Here is a 16896-nt window from a genome sequence, read left to right as displayed (position 1 = left end):
TGGAAATCTAAGCCCACACTCTAGTTTAAACACCGGCTGGGAGGTGGGAGTGTCTCGAAGTCTGGTGTTTAGAACTATGTTCCTCAGATGCCCACACGTACCAAGGCCACCACTGAGATGTCCGCTCTAGGAAGAGAAGAGTTCAGGGTAGGGGTGACTACTGGACACTGACACAATCTCCTGCCCCCTGTACGCCCCCCATCTGTCTCATGTGGGAGACACCCATTCTTGATTCCAGTGGCAACAGTGCATCCTGGAGGCTGGGAGGATAGTCCAAACAGGGTTAGTGTAGACCTGGACCGGGTGGCCTTGTGTCTACTTAATGGCTATGATTCCATTAAGTAGCTCGCATGCAGGTTTCTCCGCAGGACAGGAGTTTAGAAATGGAGGTCTACCAGAAGGATGAGACAGCGGATTAGTGGTCCCCATGGACACGTGGCCAGGAGACCTGAGAAATGACCATTTGGAGTTAATATGGGCTTTATATCCGGTGACATATGTCTCTATGAGAGCCAGGCATAGGAGCGTGGGTGGCAGAGACATAGGGGACAGAGCCATGAGAGGATGGAAGCAGAGCCAGCATGGTGGGGTCATACGCCCAGGGTGGCTTGGCGTCAGCAGAGCTGGGGTTGGCCATGAGCGTGCTCTTACCTAGGGCCCTCAGAGGAACATGTGTCATCTGGTGTCTTGACTTTGAACTTCTGGTCTCTAGAACTGTGAGAGAATAAATCTGTTTTAAGCTCCCAAGTTTTTGTGTCCCAAGACTTGTCACAGCAAGCTTCAGGGGGGGTGGAACTGACACCTTTTCTTCTTGTCTGGGATGGGCTTGTGGTCTCCCCATCAGAAGACGCACCCCACTCCTTTCCCATCAGCCAAGGGAAGAGCCAAGCCTGAGCCAAGAGCCCCTGCAGAAGCCAGCCCTGTCAATGTGGCCCCAAGGACAACCCAGGGCTCGGCAGGCAGGAAGGGCTCATTGGGCTCAGCTTCCTGTGGCTTCTCTGACCCCACACTGGTCAGCTCTCGACTCCGTGTGTGCACCATGGTTTGTAAACTACGGTGCCACCTCTGGCAGGCAGTGCACTGTGAGCATCCTGTGTGAGGGACCTGGTGCTGCACAGACATTAGAGTCTGAGCTTCATCCTCACACTGCGGAGAATCTCGCTGCAGACTGCGCTGTGGCTTGGGGGACAGTGGTGTCACAGGGACCACTTTTCCTTGGTTCCTCCAATTGGCTTCCTGCAGGCCTAACCTTCTCTTCCTCCCTTCCTCCTTCCTTCCTCCTCCTCTTTATCTTCCTCCTCACCCTCTATTTTCCTCTTTTTTCCATCCTCCTCTTCCTCCCTCTTTCTGTTTTGTTTCCCTTGGACAAACCTTTCATATATGAAGTCAAAAGCATACAGAAGGTTAAAACCCAGGGGCTACGGGTGGGAGGGGGCAAGGAAAGAGCTGAGTACAAGACAGCACTTGGAGCACGGACAGCCAACAAAGTGAGAGGCACAGAGAGAGACAGAGACACAGACGCCCATGCCTATGTTAAGAGGAACATCCAACCTGGATTCTCCTCCATCCCCTCCATCCCCTTCGTCTCTGCGCACCCCACTACCTGCATAGCTTCTCCCCGGGTTACCTCAGCCCAGCGAGTACCCCTTTCCCAAGCCAAGCAGGGAGAGAGGACTCCTGGGGTCCTAGCTGGGCCTCTGAAACACAATCCACTGTTGGCTCCGGCAGTTTTGAAGTGCACATCCGTGTGCCCATCAAGCCCCTGCGCTGGCTGCTCTTGGGCTCTACAGCCCTGTGTCAGACAGCAGGACCACAGGACAGGAGGCCCTCTCAGGGAAGCGAAACTCAGGGAAGCTGAAGCACAGGGGAAGATGCTGAGCTGGGTGGGGGAGGGGGAGGGGGAGGGGAGGGGTTTGGATGAAGGAACAGTAGGAGAAGACAGAGATCAAAGAGATGGGACACCCACAGGGAAGATGGAAACAGACACAGAGAGATGAAAATTAAAGGTGGGGTCATAGGTAGAGGAAAGCTGTGGAGAAGAAAAGCCTTTTGTAATTCAAGGGACATCAGAGAGTGTGTGTGTGTGTGTGTGTGTGTATGTGTGTGTGTGTGTGTGTGTGTGTGTGTGTGTGTGTGTGTGTGTGTTGGGAGTGCCTGTGCATTACAGTCAGGGACTAGCCCCTTCTCGGCTTCAAAGATGTGCCTGACCCAGCAAGGTAATGCACATTACTCATTCTAGGTGCCCTTTCTCACCTTTCCCCCTGGGTCTTGCTATAGGTGGCAAATTGCACTCACTTCTGACCTTCCAGGAGGAGCACAAGCCTCAGGTTTGACTGTGTCTCAAGGGAGGAGGGTGATTTAGCCATTAACTCCGTGCTATGTGTTATTTTCTGAATATAATGCTTCATTTCTCATCCTCTGCCACAGCCCTCTGGGGACTTTCAGTGACAATTATGTCTCCGAATGTCCAGATTAAGCAAAGCCGGCATCGATTTATCCCCTTCTCCTAGCCAGCCAGCATACAAATGCAGTCCAGTCCCCTGGCCCCTCCTAGACACGGTTCTTGATACTGCAGCCCCTCACCCACCGAAGGCTGGGGCCTGTCATCCTCCAGCAAGGAAAGGGGGCCCTCGGCCCCTGTCTGCCCCAATGGCGTGGATGGTGTGAAAGCTGCTCTATGCAAATGTTACCTCCTTTTAGCTATGGAACTTCCTGAGCTTTCTCAATGTATTCAGACTCATGCACAAAGTGTGAGTGTATTTCAGTCTGGAAAGGGGAAGGCAGAGTCTATCAGAACGGCTGCAGAATTCTGCAGCTGGGGGTGGGGTGTGTCAGCCCACACATCTCGTCCCTGCTGCCCCCCCCCCCCCCACCAAGGCCATCTGTCATCCACCACAAGCACCTCATCCAGGCCAGCGAACCTTCACTGTTGTTGACCTAAGCACTGGGGGATATGTGACAATATTATTATATGCGGGACGGGGCAGGGAGGTATGATGTTAGCATCTGTGGATGAGAGGGTAGGGGGTGACCAGCAGCCCTCCCTCCCCCCTGCACCGCAGATTACCACCCTTCCTCAAGTAATTGATGTCACTGATGTTGGGAGCCTCTCAGAGTGGATGGTGAAAGCTCACAAAACTATAAGCAGAGCCTTCTTTCCTTTCAGTTCTACATGGCACATACTAAATTCAACCCGTGTAGGGCACCGTCTCTCACAGTGTACCATGGGAAGATGGGCCAGCCATACAGTGGCCAGAGGCAAAGCCCAGGCGTTTCTCCCAGTGAGCCTGGTGAAGTGGCCACTGGTGAACCAGAAAGGCCGGGGTTTGCAAGTTCATGGTGAAATCCTTCCCTCAGCTCAAAGTTCGAGAACCCCTTGAAGCAACACAGTCAAGTACAGAGGCCCGGGGACGTCTTGAGGGGTTCCAGCCTGGCAGAGTCCGTCTTATGCACTAAGCTGTCTCACCTACAACATGGAATCTGTATTGGAAAATGTAAGGCGAGTGTGTCCTGTGGAAGAAATACGTCTATGCACCGTAAGGGCTGAGCATCCTTGGATGTGTTGTACCCTGACGCTGCTCTTAAACCTTGTTATCCAGGACCTGGGAAGCTATGCAAATGCTGTCCCAAATTCACGGAAAAGGTAAAGTGTACCGCAGTTCCCCCGGGGGCTCGAGTTGCCTCCTGGGAGACATAAAAAGGATCTTTCATCAATTTCTAACAAGGTTTTGATGTCTGTGTTTGGATGCAGCTGGGTATTGATGCAGAAGTAAGAAGCAAAGGGCACTTAGACCCGGAGTTCTAACAATTTCACAGCGATGAGCCTTGCGGCATTACCGCCACGGCGCTTGTGACCGGAGGCGGGGGTGGAGTCTGCCCCAACCTCAGGCAGCCGGGATCTAACATGGTCTTAGTTTAATATTAATGTCATACCGTGGTAATAAAAACCTTGTAAACCAACCTCTCTGTAAACGAATCTTCACTCCCGAACAGCAACCAGGAAAACCTCTAAATAAATAATGTGACATTAATATCAGAGGGCGCAGTGTTTGTGCTCAGTTACTGCTCCTGGCTTGCGGTTCGGAGCCTTCATGCATTTTTAAGGGTGCGCTGACATTGTGATCTTCCCACTTGCTCATGGACTCTTAAAAACTACACTGAGGTGAGGGGTAGGACTTTGAGTTGGTCACAGTTCAACAGTCTTCAAAGGAGTTTATAGGAAAGTAGGCGGCATCAGAGGTGACTCCCTGGACTTCAGGGAGCGAGCGCTCACGCATTGCCCTCTGGGAATGCTGGGAAGGGACATGAGGTTCTAAGACTGATCTGCCCCTCTCAAGAGGCCCTCTGGGGAAGTGCACACTGGCACTCGACTCACACGGGGCTAGGGGCTTGTCCTTGCTCAGTGTTAGGGACCATAGCCAACGAGATGGTGCACCTAGAATCTCCCCACCCCAGGAGCTGAGCCAGGCTCGAGCGAGACAGCTTTGCTGGTACTCGGGGCTGCAGGAAGGGAGGAGCTGCAGACTGTAGAGTAAGCGTGGGGCTGGTTTGTCAGTGTCTCGCAAGCTGTACTCTGAGAACACTGGTAAAGCCACAGAAAGGCTCAACTGCTACATCCCTGGAAAGCACGCCTTGCTTCTTTCTCTGGCTTGCATTAGCCTGTGATGTGGCAGAGACCACAGGGGACCACATTAAACGATGGCGTTCTCCATTCCTGTCTCTTACAAATCCTTCTGTAGACGTTCACGATGCTGACTGCGTGTGCACATGTGTGTGGAAGTGTGCATGTGGGTAGGTGCACAGGCACGCCTTGTCTTCCATAGCTGGGTTTTGCCCTATTTCTTAGGTTTTTGTTTGTTTGTTTTGTTTTAAAGATCTATCTGTGGTGTGTTGTCAGGACCCCCTTTCTGCAGGCCTCTTTTGTGATATACTGTTCAGGTGAAACGGTGAGTGAGTGGGAGGCAGTTAGGGTTACATTCCGTATCTTTCTATAGTAAAGAGAGTCTGTCAGTAGTAGTCCACACCTGCATTGCCATGGCGTTTGAAGTGAGTTTGAAGTCACTGTGTTGGGCTCTGTTGTTTGTCTTCTGTGGCAAAGAGTTTTCTGCAAGCTGTCCCTGTTTACTTATGGGGACCCAGGCAGCCTTCTTATTTCTACATCCCTGGCCCATTGGGGTAAGGCTTTGAGACCTAACACCTCCTGAGAGACGGGATACACCCTTCAAAGAGCCAACAACTAGAGCCTAACCCCAGCAAGTCAACTAAGAAAGCAGCCAGCTGCCCGCTGGGCTTCAGAAGCCAAAGAAAATGCCGTGGTAGCCAAGAACACGTACAGAGAGTGAGGGACGGCTGGACAGCCCGTGTAACGGGAGCGGCTGGCTGTGTGTAGACTTTGCAGAACACTTGGCGGTGTTTGAGCCCCGGGGACAGTAGGCTCCTCCTGAAAGCAGAGACAGGGAGGGACAGTAGAGGACGTGGCTCCAGAAGACCCAGTTTCCAGAAAACGGAGTGGCTGGTTAGTGTTTGTCAACTTGACACAAACTAGAGCCACCGGAGAAGAGGGGATTGTGGGAAGCGTTTTCATCAGGTCGGTCTGCAGCTGCATCCATGGAGCAGTGTTTGAGTAATAATTGGTATGAGAGGGCCCGGCCCACTGAGGGCAGGGTCACCCACAGCGGATGGTCCTGGACGGTAGAAGAAACTAAACAATCTAACCGATGGCAAGTAAGCAGCCTTCCTACATGGTTCCACCTCGGCTCCTGCTTGGCTTCCTGGCCTGACTTCCCTCAATAGATTGGGATATATTAGCCAAATAAACCTTTTCTTCCCCAAGTATCTTTTGGTCATGGATTTTTTTTAAAAATCACAATAGAACGCAAATTAGGTCACATACTTAGAATTCTAAGAATGGAACCACTGAGAAGAAGAACTTCCGTACTGAACGTGCCGAGGGACCATCCCTGAGAGCACAGACTATAATCTAGGGGGATCTAAGGAGCTGAGCTGGAGCTGCCCGTCAGGGAGATCTGGTTTCTAGGAAGGATCAGGGATGAGCATACTGCCCCACCCTGGATCGCAGAGTGAGCAGGGGGGCCATGCAGCAGCTTGGTTTGCTGACATGATTCTGAAACTGACATGCCTGGGGCCTTTGGATGTTTGCCTATGTCTGATAGGTTGAATGGGTCTCTTGACGCAAGCTCATTCACGCCTCCAACCTTTACCTCAGCTCTTCTGTCTGCTTGGCCAGTGGCCCCACAGGGTCTTCTCTACGCCTGTTCGCTCTTATCATTTATAGTCCATTGCTTTTGAAGGGCTTCTCTGGCCATCTTTGTCAAAACAACACTGCTATGTCGTACCCCATGCCTGAGCTGCTTCTCTTCCAGCACTCAGCATGGCCTAACGCGATTACATCACTATAGCTTCCTTTAAGGTGGGGTCTTTCTGTGTCCATTTAGAACCATAGCCTCAGCTCCCAAGCCACTCAGCAGACACCCGTTAGAGTATAAACTGAAAAGAGAACTAGTACATTCTAGTAAATTGGCTTAAGAGGTACAGGTCCTAAAAATTCAAGTATCATTAAAGTCTAAAAGCCAAGCTGCAATGGAAGAGGCAGAGGTGCCCTGAGACACTGAGAGTGCATAAATGTGCGTGCTTGAGCTGTGTCCATGTGATTGCATCTGTGCCTGAGCGTGTGCTCGATCACACTCAGTTGTGGGGACATGCATACATGGCCCAACATTAAAGTATCAGAGAGACTTGCATTTGAACAGGCATCCTTTTCATGGCTCTTGGAGCGTCATTCATGGTAGGAATGTCAATCTAAGTGAGGAAGATGCTGTGCCTCAGTGCCTAGGCATCAGCTGATCCTCTGGAGCAGAGGAGAAGCTCGGAGGCCCAGCTGCTCCGCGGAGGCCCAGCTGCTCCATGGAGGCCCAGCTGCTCCATGGAGGCCCAGCTGCTTGGCAGAAGCTGTGGTGGTTTAGCCGATAAATGTCCCCCATGGTCCTGTGGACTTAAACACCCAGTACCTGAATGATGGCGTTTTAAGGAGGGTTAGGGGAGCAGGCCTTGCTCATGGCCCCGTGTCACTGGGGATAGGCTTGAGCCTTCTCTGCCTGTTGCCTCTACTTCCTGGTCCTCCCTCCGTGCCTTCCCTATGCTACCATGGAATCTTAAGGCCAAATAAACTTTCTTCTACAAGTTGCCTTGGTCCTGGTGTTTTGTCACAGCAGCAGAAAGATAGCCAGCACAGGAGGGAGTATGACACCTTGGTCTTGAGATACAGTGGGAAGCAAATGTGTCTGTAAGAGGTGGGGCACCAGGCCTCAGTGTGTGGAGAGTCAAGGGGAGGGAGGTTGGGTGTTCACCACTTACTTGCTAGTGAAGCGTTCTGGAGTCTAATTTTTGTTAAAACACCAACAACGAAGACCTCAGATATAGAACAAAGCTTATGTTCAGAACGGTAGGTAGCCTAGGTTGGAACAGTGCTCCACCGTGTAGAGGCTGAGCCATCCTCCACATCCCTGTGTTTTTCAGGTATGGGCCTGTCCATGCTGTGGGGCCTGCCTCACTCCTCACTCTCTCCTTGCTCAAACTCAGATGTTTAGGAGAGGGTGACATAATGAGGTGAAGGAATACTAACTTATAATCCAACAACGGCTTCAGAGACCTGGCTATTCAGTGGCCCCGCCCCCTTGACAACAGCTGGCTGGATGAGCAAGCCCTTGGCCAGCTGCCAGCTGCCTCAGAGGCATCTCTGGTGCAGAGCTGGGGCGGATGGATTTAAGGTGAAAGAGAGCGCAGGTGCAGACACCTCAGTGGGGTCTCACTTTCCCTGAGGCTGCTGTGTCAGGTGTGAAGGGAGCATGGAGGCTTTGAGTTGAACTAACTCACCCCTGCTGTGTCATCTCTCGGTTGCACAGGCTAAATAAAGAAGAAGCTTTAGCCAAAGAGCGGCAGAAAGTAGCTCAGAATACTCACAAAACCAAGAAGGGCTCTACATCCAGGGAGAGCAACTCCCCGTCCATCTGAACTTTCCAGAAGTTCCTCAGAGGGATGTAGCACTTGAACATTTTTGCCTTTTTAAAGATGGGAACTGCTGTCCCTGACTGAGGAAAGCAAGCGCATTCTAGTAAGACGTACTATTAAAATGTACAAAGATCTTCAAAATTCAAGTCAGGTTAGTATTAAAATGTATAGCTAGACTCTGACCCACGGGGGATCATCCTCCACCCAGAACTGATTTGCTTGGATTTGTGAAGGGCAAGAGGAGAAAAATACAGCATTTTGCTTAAAAGTATGTTGGAGTAAACTTGAATGTCCTTTTGTATCTGCACATATCAGACTACTCATTTCTGGTAATTAAAGTATTAGCCCACTGTTCAGTCTCATCACGAATACAACATTAAATGTGAATACATTCAATAATGTCTATATTATATGCAGTGTGCACAGGCGCAGCATCACGTGTAGATCCCAACCCTGTTCATTCATTTAAGACTATTTCTTGAACGATGCCTAGGTGCCCACTGGATATCTATAAGCCTGGGAAAAAAAGAAAAAATACTCAAGACTTGCTCCCTCCTTCCTTAGAGCCATGACCTGGTCAAGTTCATGTTTGTAACTTGATTGCCATTTGCAGGGAATTTGAAAGTTTGTGATCACAATTTTTGGTACTGAAGAAAGGCAGAAGGGACACAGAGATAAAGCGAAGAGTTAGTGGCACGGAGAGGGAAAAAGCTAACCAGATCATGGTAAGGCTGTACCCAGATGCAGAAAATGACACACCTTATCCCGAACTCAGAGGGACATGGGGGCGGGCGTGAGGGTGGGGCTGGGGGTCGGAGGCAGGGGCATGGGCGGGGGGAATATGGTCAAAGAGCTGCCAGCTTGGCTGCTTCCTGCAGTCAGCACCAAGAGATGTCAGACAGCCTCTACTTTGCTCGTCTACCACTGGAAGTGAACGTAGCCATCTTGACTCATTTCCACCTCAACAGCCCCTAAGTGGCCCTGCAGGCCTCCCCAGGGACTACTGGAGTGGGATGTGGAGTTTGACAGCCAGATCCTGGTACCAGAGCTCTGCCAGCCTCTTGGTCACTTTCTTGGGCATTATGCATGTACGTGGTGCATTCAGGGCTGACTCACGTCACGTCTGCCCTGACCTTATGGCTCTAGTTTTTCTAACCCAAACCAGAAAGATTAACCTGGTCCCGTTGTCACCCAGGACCATACGTGGCTCTGTCAGGAAATCGCCTGTGCTGTACTTGATGTACCTGCTCTGGGGGTCATTACACCTTCAGATCTGCTCTCACACTGGACTTGGGGTCGGCCATAACCATTCTGTTCCCCACACAAACTTGAGTTGCATTAAGAATGAACAACGGAAAGGCTCCCAGAGGATGAAACATCCCCCCAAAGCACATAAAAGATGCAATAATGACACATCCCTGCGGGGTAGACAGAACAGAGTGTGTGGACATCCGAACTCATTGATTTAAGAAATTATTCATATCTAAAGTTATAAAATCACTTTACTTTAAATAATGCATTAAGATGATAGCCACTTTGTGGTGGTACCAGGGACGCCCTAAGGGACCCAGGCAACAACATCATGAACAAAGTATAGACTTTAAATTAAAAAAAAAAAAATCCTTAAGCCAACCGTGCAGACAACAAGCCATCTGAAGGAAAGGTCAAGCCTTTAATGGTTTTAAAGGCAAAAGTAGGGCAGCTGTCCTACCAGGGAGCGCACTCTGTGCCCCAAATCACACTTGCAGGGGAGGTGACGGCAAGTTCTTATGTGAGAGCAGAGAGTACTTGCAGGGGGCGTGGAGATGAAATGGGTGATTTAGGGACATCGATGGCGGCTGAAAGAGGAAGAAGCCCCCCAGCAGCATGTGTGGAGACCCCTACGTTCCGGGGAGTCTAACAACCACCTGGAGGTCGGCTGGTACCCCAGAGCACTTTTCCCCACCTTGCTTCTCTGCATTTTTTTCAGTGTGCTGATGTACAAACCCAGTACAACAATGCCAGCGCCATGCCCACCGATTGTGGATTGTGGCTAGTGCAGCTAGAAAGATGCCCAGTGGCTCATCTTCCCTCCTGCTGGTCTTGTCACCTCTAGGATGAGCAAGGTCCAAAAGCCATTACACTTATCACATCTTATTTTCATTTGCCCCTTTTGAGTAAATACCAAGAGCAGCAAAATACACGAGATTGAAAATACCCACAAATGACAGCTCGTCCTGTCCCCGCAGAAGCAGACAGAATGAAAATAAACAGAGTTCTGACTATTGCATCTGCCACAAGTCTTGAGTCCATTTGGGAGATTGCTTGCTGGATAGGTAATTCTTATTTTTATATATTTTAATGCATTTATCAGGGCCTTGTTTCAGCTGTGCCCTATGCCAGAAGCCCGAAAGCGGTGGTCATAACTTAAAGGGAAGGACACTTCTTGGCCTAGTGCTAGAGCTTCCGTCTCGTGGTGGATCGCATCCTTGGCTGGTCAGTGAGGGGAAGGGTATGGGGCATCTCTCACAGATGGGCAAAACAAAATCACAAAAGGTGTTTCCTGGGGTTAGCAGCCCACTGGCCTGCTGGGCTCAGTCTGAAGCTTTGCTTCAGTTGCGCTGGGCATGGCTTGTCCATACCATAGCCGACATGTAATAACAGCTGCTACAGAAAACCAAGACTTGTGACAAAGCCCCCCAGGTGGATGGAGGTTCTTGGTGGTTTTTAGTTTTTTGTTTTGCTTAGACTGTGGAGTCCTTGGACTTGTGAGCACCGTGAAAGACTGAGCGTTTGTGCCTGTACACTTTGTCCATCCGCTCCCATCACATGTAAAGGTTTAGCTCTCACAAGCCCAGGGATCCACACAAGGTCCAGCTGAAGGTCACACTAGCCCCTGACCTAAATTTTCCAGTTTCTGTCATCTTCAGTGGGTACATCAGTAAAGGAGGCCCCTCGTACTGAGCCCTGCTAAGACCTGTCTTTTTTCAGAAACTCCCAGTGAGACAGCTTTTAAAAAACGGCTCTTGCTCACTACCTCTGCTCATCAGCCACAGGAAGGCTTTGAGTCCACCTTGAGTTTCCTGGGCTCTGCGTGGACAATAGCCTCCTGTGGAGTGGATGCTGTCCTGTCTGTGCTGGGGCTGGGCATGGTGAGCGGGTATCCTAGGGCCCCTGTGCTAGAAGCTGGGTCTTCAGAGCGTTAACGGGGGGGGGGGGGGGTTAGGGAGGGAGAGATGGTGCAATCGTAGGAAGTGGGGGCCCAGTGGGAGGTCCGTAGGTCATGGGACACTGCCCTGGGGCGAGGCATAAGGTGGTTCTGCATTAGTTAACGGAGAGCTAGCTGTTAAAGAGTGCTTTCCCGCTACTAACCTGCACTCCTGGCATACTCAGGTAATCAAGTTCACTCCTTTTCAAGCCTCCGAGGGAGTTGCAGACCAGGTAGCTTAGTTTTACAATGAAGCTTAATTGTTTAGGGGTTAAGATATTTTTTAGGTCTAGATAGGTGTTCTAAGTTGATAATGACAATATATGATGGAGATTGATTTACATTCAGAAATTTAGATGCACCAAGATAGGAAAGATGTCTTCTTCAAGGCTGTCAAATACAAATAGCCAGAACACTAAGAATGTAACATTTATATAATTCCTGACTGTGTCACGGCTCCTCTTGCCCTAGGTAATCTATTGTATATATGTGTGATAACATAAATGTGTATGTACAAGAATAAAATAATAAAAAAAAAGAGAGTGCTTTCCCACCTGTCTCACTACATGGGCTTTTAAAGGTACACGTATGCCCCTCCCCCATTCACTCTGAGGTCCTCACTCAACAGTGTTTGATGTCAGCAACCTCCAAAGCTGTGAGCTAAATAGCACCCCCCTTTCCTTATGAAGTACCCAACCTAGGGAAATGTGTTATAGTGACGGTCTCCACCGACCTTAAGGGCACGGCTGTTTGGACTGTCATCATCTAGGATGCTTGTATCTAGAACTGACCCACCAAGTAGGATGATGCTCAGGCCACCTTCTGGAAACATTTACACGGGAATATGGCTGCCAGAGACTTGCCAGTTGAGTTAGCCATTTCTAAGGAGGAAATTCCGCAGCTACTGCTTGCTTCCCCTCCCTAGACCCACTCCCTCCCCCGATCAGATCTCACATTCACAAATAAAAGAAGTGACTATTGTTGCTTTCGGTGCAAACAACTGTGGGAGAGATTCGCCCTGCAGCACTCAGCTAGTCAGTGGAGCATCCACGCAGCCCGAGAACTGACCGAGAAGTGCTCAGTGCGGACAGAAGTCCTCAGCAGTGGGTCCCGCCCCGCCCCGCCTCCTCACCTGGCCGATGGGCCTTCGGAACAGCCATGTTCATCACTCGTCCTCCATCCTGAGGTTTTGGGGGAGACGCAGTGAACCTGCAGATCCCCGACTCTGAAGGGGTACTGGAGGTCAGACTGTCTGTGTACTCGTTTGTCCCTGCCGTCAGCTGCTCGGAGGACGTGTCGGATATGAAGCACTCTGTGATGGTGAACTTGGCGTGCCTCAGCTGCTCTTCCATCTTGGCGTGTTCATAGGCCCTGGCCAGTTCTTCGTAGGTAGAGGAGGCACTTTCTGTGGAGACCATGCTGCTTCTAGCTCGGTCTGTACCACAGGGGAGAGAAGAGGGGGGAGGGGGGTGACTCAGCCGGTGGCCTATGTTTGAACCAACGTGATGACCTTCTCTGGCCTGTGGCTGTAATTTCCAGATGCACAGGATCTGGGGAGTCTTGGATGAGGCTGTTCTGAGGAGGCTGGCCTTCACCACAAGGCTCAGGGGCTTCACACCCACCCAGCTGCTGAGGTCGGATGTACCAGCCCTGGGTGCGTTTATAAAAGAACAAACCCTTCCCCTTAAACAATTCAGCTTTTTGGCAGGAGCAGCTGGGATGCAGTGTCAAAGCCGCGGTGTCCTCCCTGCTCTGACCTGAAAACATCTCTGCACTGCAGAGGCCCTGTAATGGGCACAGAGTCCAAGTTTTGCAGTTCATCTCTGTGGCCTCAGCTCAGGGAGGAAGATGTGATGGTCCTAAAGCCTGAGGGGCTGGGGAGGTGGCTCAGTCAGTGGAGTAGAGTGCCTGCACTGTAAGCAAGAAGGCCTGAGTTTGATCTCCAGCGCCCATGTTAAAAACTGGGTACAGTAGAGGCAGGAGGACCCCTGGAGCTGGCTGGTGAATCTGTTTAGCTGAATTGATGAGCTACAGGCTCAGTGAGAGGCCTGTCTCGAAAATAAGATGGGGTGTTGGAGGAAGACACTCAGTGTCAGCCTCTGTCCCCTATGGGAGCACGTGAATGTGTGCACATGCATACTTATAGACACATATAACATGCACACCTGTGCATATGCACACACACATACACTCACACATATGCACACACACATGTGTGCATGTACACACACACAGACACACGCACAGACATACACACACATATGCACACACGCACTGTGGCTTGGCCTTTTCACAAGGCAGAATAGTCCCTGGTCTCCAGGTCTCATCCTTTGTCATTACCACTGTTGATGGGAACTAGAAAATAGGACAAACCCAGTGCAAACAGCCTCGCAGCAAGGCCCTGTCACCTCAGTCAGAGGTGTCTCTATAATTTAAATCTATGGAAAAGTTTTTAAGTCACCTCTGAGAACCTTCTAAGAGAAAATAACAGACATAAAAATAAATTCCCACAGGGACACACCGCCTCTGGAACCCTGTTTTTGAAGTGTTTTGTGAAGAAAAAGAGTATTAAAATTTCCTATAGCTGTTAGGTTCAGACATAACTTCTTCTGAAAGTTTAGGAAAGTTCATTCTCAGAAGTAAAAGCTTGGTGGTTGGTACCATCAGCTCCAAGTTTTGTGTACCTTATAATCAGCCTGGTTAGTTGCCAGAAGGACAGGCCTGTGACCGCACTAAGGGGTGCTATGACCCTGTCATGGAAAGGTGTCAAGTTCAGGCCCTTAATCCTGGAGGTTGGAGTGGGTCAGACGCCCTCAGAGCACAATCAGCAATTACTGCCGCTGTGTGGGTGAGAAATAAAGTGTCTTTCTCTCTCTAGGGTAGGTAGGAACTAAAAGGGGAGAGCAGCACAGGTGAGGAATTCACGAGATCTGCAAAAGAGACTCGCTTCTGTTCACCCTTGCAGAGCTCAGTAAGGCCCTGCACGTAGGGAAGGCTACACAGTCGGCCTGGAAACTGGTGGAGAAGCGGTTGCCATGTGAAAGTGACCTTCTCAAGGGAAGGCGGGTACGAGGAAAAGGAGGTTTCCATTGCCTTCCTCCTCACTGAGCCCTGGGAAATGCTGCCATGCCCAAAGGGGAGGCACGCAGAACCCACCTGTGTCTTGTGATGGGCTGACACTGTAGCTGTCGCTCTCCTTGTCCACAGATCCTGTAGCCCTGGGAGTGGGCAGTCTCCAGTCCGTGGTGAGGGTGTGTGCAGAGATGGTGGGGTGGGGTCTGTTGAGGGTCCACTGGCTGGCATACCGGTTTCTCGCTGTGGGTCCAGCCTTCGCGTTCCTCCTGGTGGTGGGGTCTGCAAAGAACAAGGGGACTGATGGGTGTCTGTCTTCAGGGGTCAGGTACTGCAAGCAGCTGTCAGCCTCCCCACTCAGCTGAGGCCATGGCAAGCCTTCCTTGGATTTTTCCATTGAAGGCCCCCTTGACTTCTTTCATAGTCTACCAAGTTCACCAGATATTTAAGCATTTAAGAACTCTTACAAGCAGAAGAACACCCCATTTGGGTTTGGAAGATGCATATCAGAACCTTATTCATGGCTGTTAACAGTTCTATGACTCTAAACATTCATTTCAACTTTCCTGTAAGACTTGAGGGAAGCTGACCAAATGTGTTTGAACAAGATTTCCTTTCTGAGGTCCATTCAACTTTCAGCATAGACTGAACTACACTCTGCTCCCCATGGCCCCCAAAGCTATGCTCTCATCTTAACTCCAGAGACATGATCTCCATGATCTCATTTGGAAAAACAGTCACTGCATATATAATAATTCAAGAGGAGGGCACAGGGGGAGCAGGGTGGGTCCCTATGCTGTACGACTGGTGGCCTTATGAAGGGAGAGCTACAGGGGGAGACTGCCCCCTTCAGGGGGAGCCGAGCACTGCACCTGAGTCCAGGCTGGCCAATGGCTGCTAAAGCTTTAGGACACTGACATCAGTGCCTCCAGAACACCTGCTCCTTCCCCAGAACTTTAAGCTGAAGCCCCTGGAGACATAGACTACATCTATTCTCTGTCCTACTGTTCTCTCAGCATGCGGCAGCATGCCTCTCCATGGGCATCCTGGGAACTTTGATGAAGGAGACTTGGCTTTATTTCATATGGACAACAAACAGTTAAATGGCCTCTGGATGACATGTGTCAACTCTCTGTAAAAAGTGTCAAGATCCCTAAGCCTGAGTCCTGCGGGAGCTGTGTCTCCTTCAAGTCTGGAACTAAAGGTAGGAGGTAGGAGGGGCAGAATCTCTTAGCTCTATAAAGGGACATCCCAGCAGCAGCAACATGTGTTGGACCCTGGAATGGGCCTTTCCCAAAATTCTGTAGAGGGGAAGTGTTCTGTTCCCTGGAGTGGTTTTTCTGGGACTCTATCTGAAAGTAGCCCTGGGTCCTGGAAGGGCCTTCCCAGGTTCTCTACACTCTGAATTTAGCACAGGTGCAGCTACTTCAATGGGATGAACTGACATCCAACTCTGGACACCACCGTCTGTGCTCAATTACTTGCCCCCGTGAATTTGCATTTCTCCCCAGGGCAGAGGCAAGGGTATGTCTTTAGAGCTGTCTATATGTATGCCGGGGCTAGAACAGCCTGAAGTCCACGTCGTGCACGAACAATGGCAGCTTAGGCATGGCATAGCTCTTCTGCCCCTCTGTTCAGACACCGTCTCCTGCTTGGCCAGATGTGGTCTGATGGCAGCTGTCTGTCTGTAGGTGGGTGTGCACAGGACCATGGCTTGCCCATAATTCCCACTGGAGCATGAAATGCTGACACTGGGCATCAGGGAAAAGCCTTTCTTTGTAAATGGAAGATTTTCCCCTTTGCAGGTTTCTAGTTATTGGTCTTTGAACCAATCCATCATCCTAGGATTCGGGAGAGAGGCATTAAGAAGATGGCCAGATCAATACATTTTAGGATTCTCTGGGTCATCAAAAGACCCGGTCCCGGCGCATGCTTTTGGCCACATTGATTTTTCTTTCTGTCTGTCTTTTTTCTTTTCCAAGACACATTTCATCGCTTGCAAAATTCCACGGAAGAGGCTTTATTAGAAGACAGCTTTTGGCTTTGATGAGAATGCAAATGAGCTACGGCCAAGTGTCAGAGCCCTGTGCACTGCAAGGTGTGAGCGATAATTGTGTTTTTCCCAAGGAGGAGGAGCATTCCAGAGAGGGCCTCCAGGAGACAGAAAAACAGTGTCATGGGTAGGAGTCTAAATGTCTTCCAGGCACTATTGACTTGATAAGTGGGGCTTAAATAAGTACAGCTTGTTATTTAAATGCTAATGAGTCTTTTCTAGAAAATTACCCAGCCCCTTATGTAAGTTTTGAGGAATCTCATTTTTAATTCTTTGGGTTTCTTGCAGCCACACTCGTAGAGGAGTCTGAGTGTTCTCTTGGCCTGGATGCTGGGGCAGACTCAAAGCCCCTAATGCTCTCCTGGGGTCTCCCATGCTCTCACCCCTGTTTCCTACCTTTGCAAGCTCACTCCTCGGTGGTGGAGCACAGCTCTTCCTCCTCACGGCCTCCCTTCCCCACGGAGACCTCCCTATTTGGAAATTTTCTATTCAAAGCTAGAACTCTTTTCAAGTTAATTCTATTCATTATCCCTTTTTCCCCAGGATGAGGACAGTG

At 50.3% G+C, this 16896-nt stretch overlaps 1 protein-coding gene across 3 annotated transcripts in view; it reads right to left on the bottom strand.

Moving 5' to 3' along the window:
• The window catches only part of DSCAM (DS cell adhesion molecule), a 580894-nt gene that overhangs the window by 10405 nt on the left and 553593 nt on the right, over nucleotides 1-16896 (bottom strand). For 2 of the 3 annotated variants that reach the window (XM_084800819.1, XM_084800820.1), the window contains 3 exons: nucleotides 14372-14569; nucleotides 12348-12650; nucleotides 652-714 (listed from right to left, as the gene is read on the bottom strand). In XM_084800819.1, coding sequence (XP_084656945.1) covers nucleotides 652-714; nucleotides 12348-12650; nucleotides 14372-14569 — 564 coding nt within the window. The remainder of the gene's footprint in view (nucleotides 1-651; nucleotides 715-12347; nucleotides 12651-14371; nucleotides 14570-16896) is intronic. The other variant, XM_084800821.1, reaches the window with a different exon arrangement.

Source organism: Acomys minous (genome assembly GCF_964271855.1).
Source record: "Acomys minous genome assembly, chromosome: 11".
Lineage (NCBI taxonomy): Eukaryota > Metazoa > Chordata > Mammalia > Rodentia > Muridae > Acomys > Acomys minous.
The sequence above is the reverse complement of the archived record's forward strand: the minus strand, read 5'-3'. Positions and strand labels throughout refer to the sequence as shown.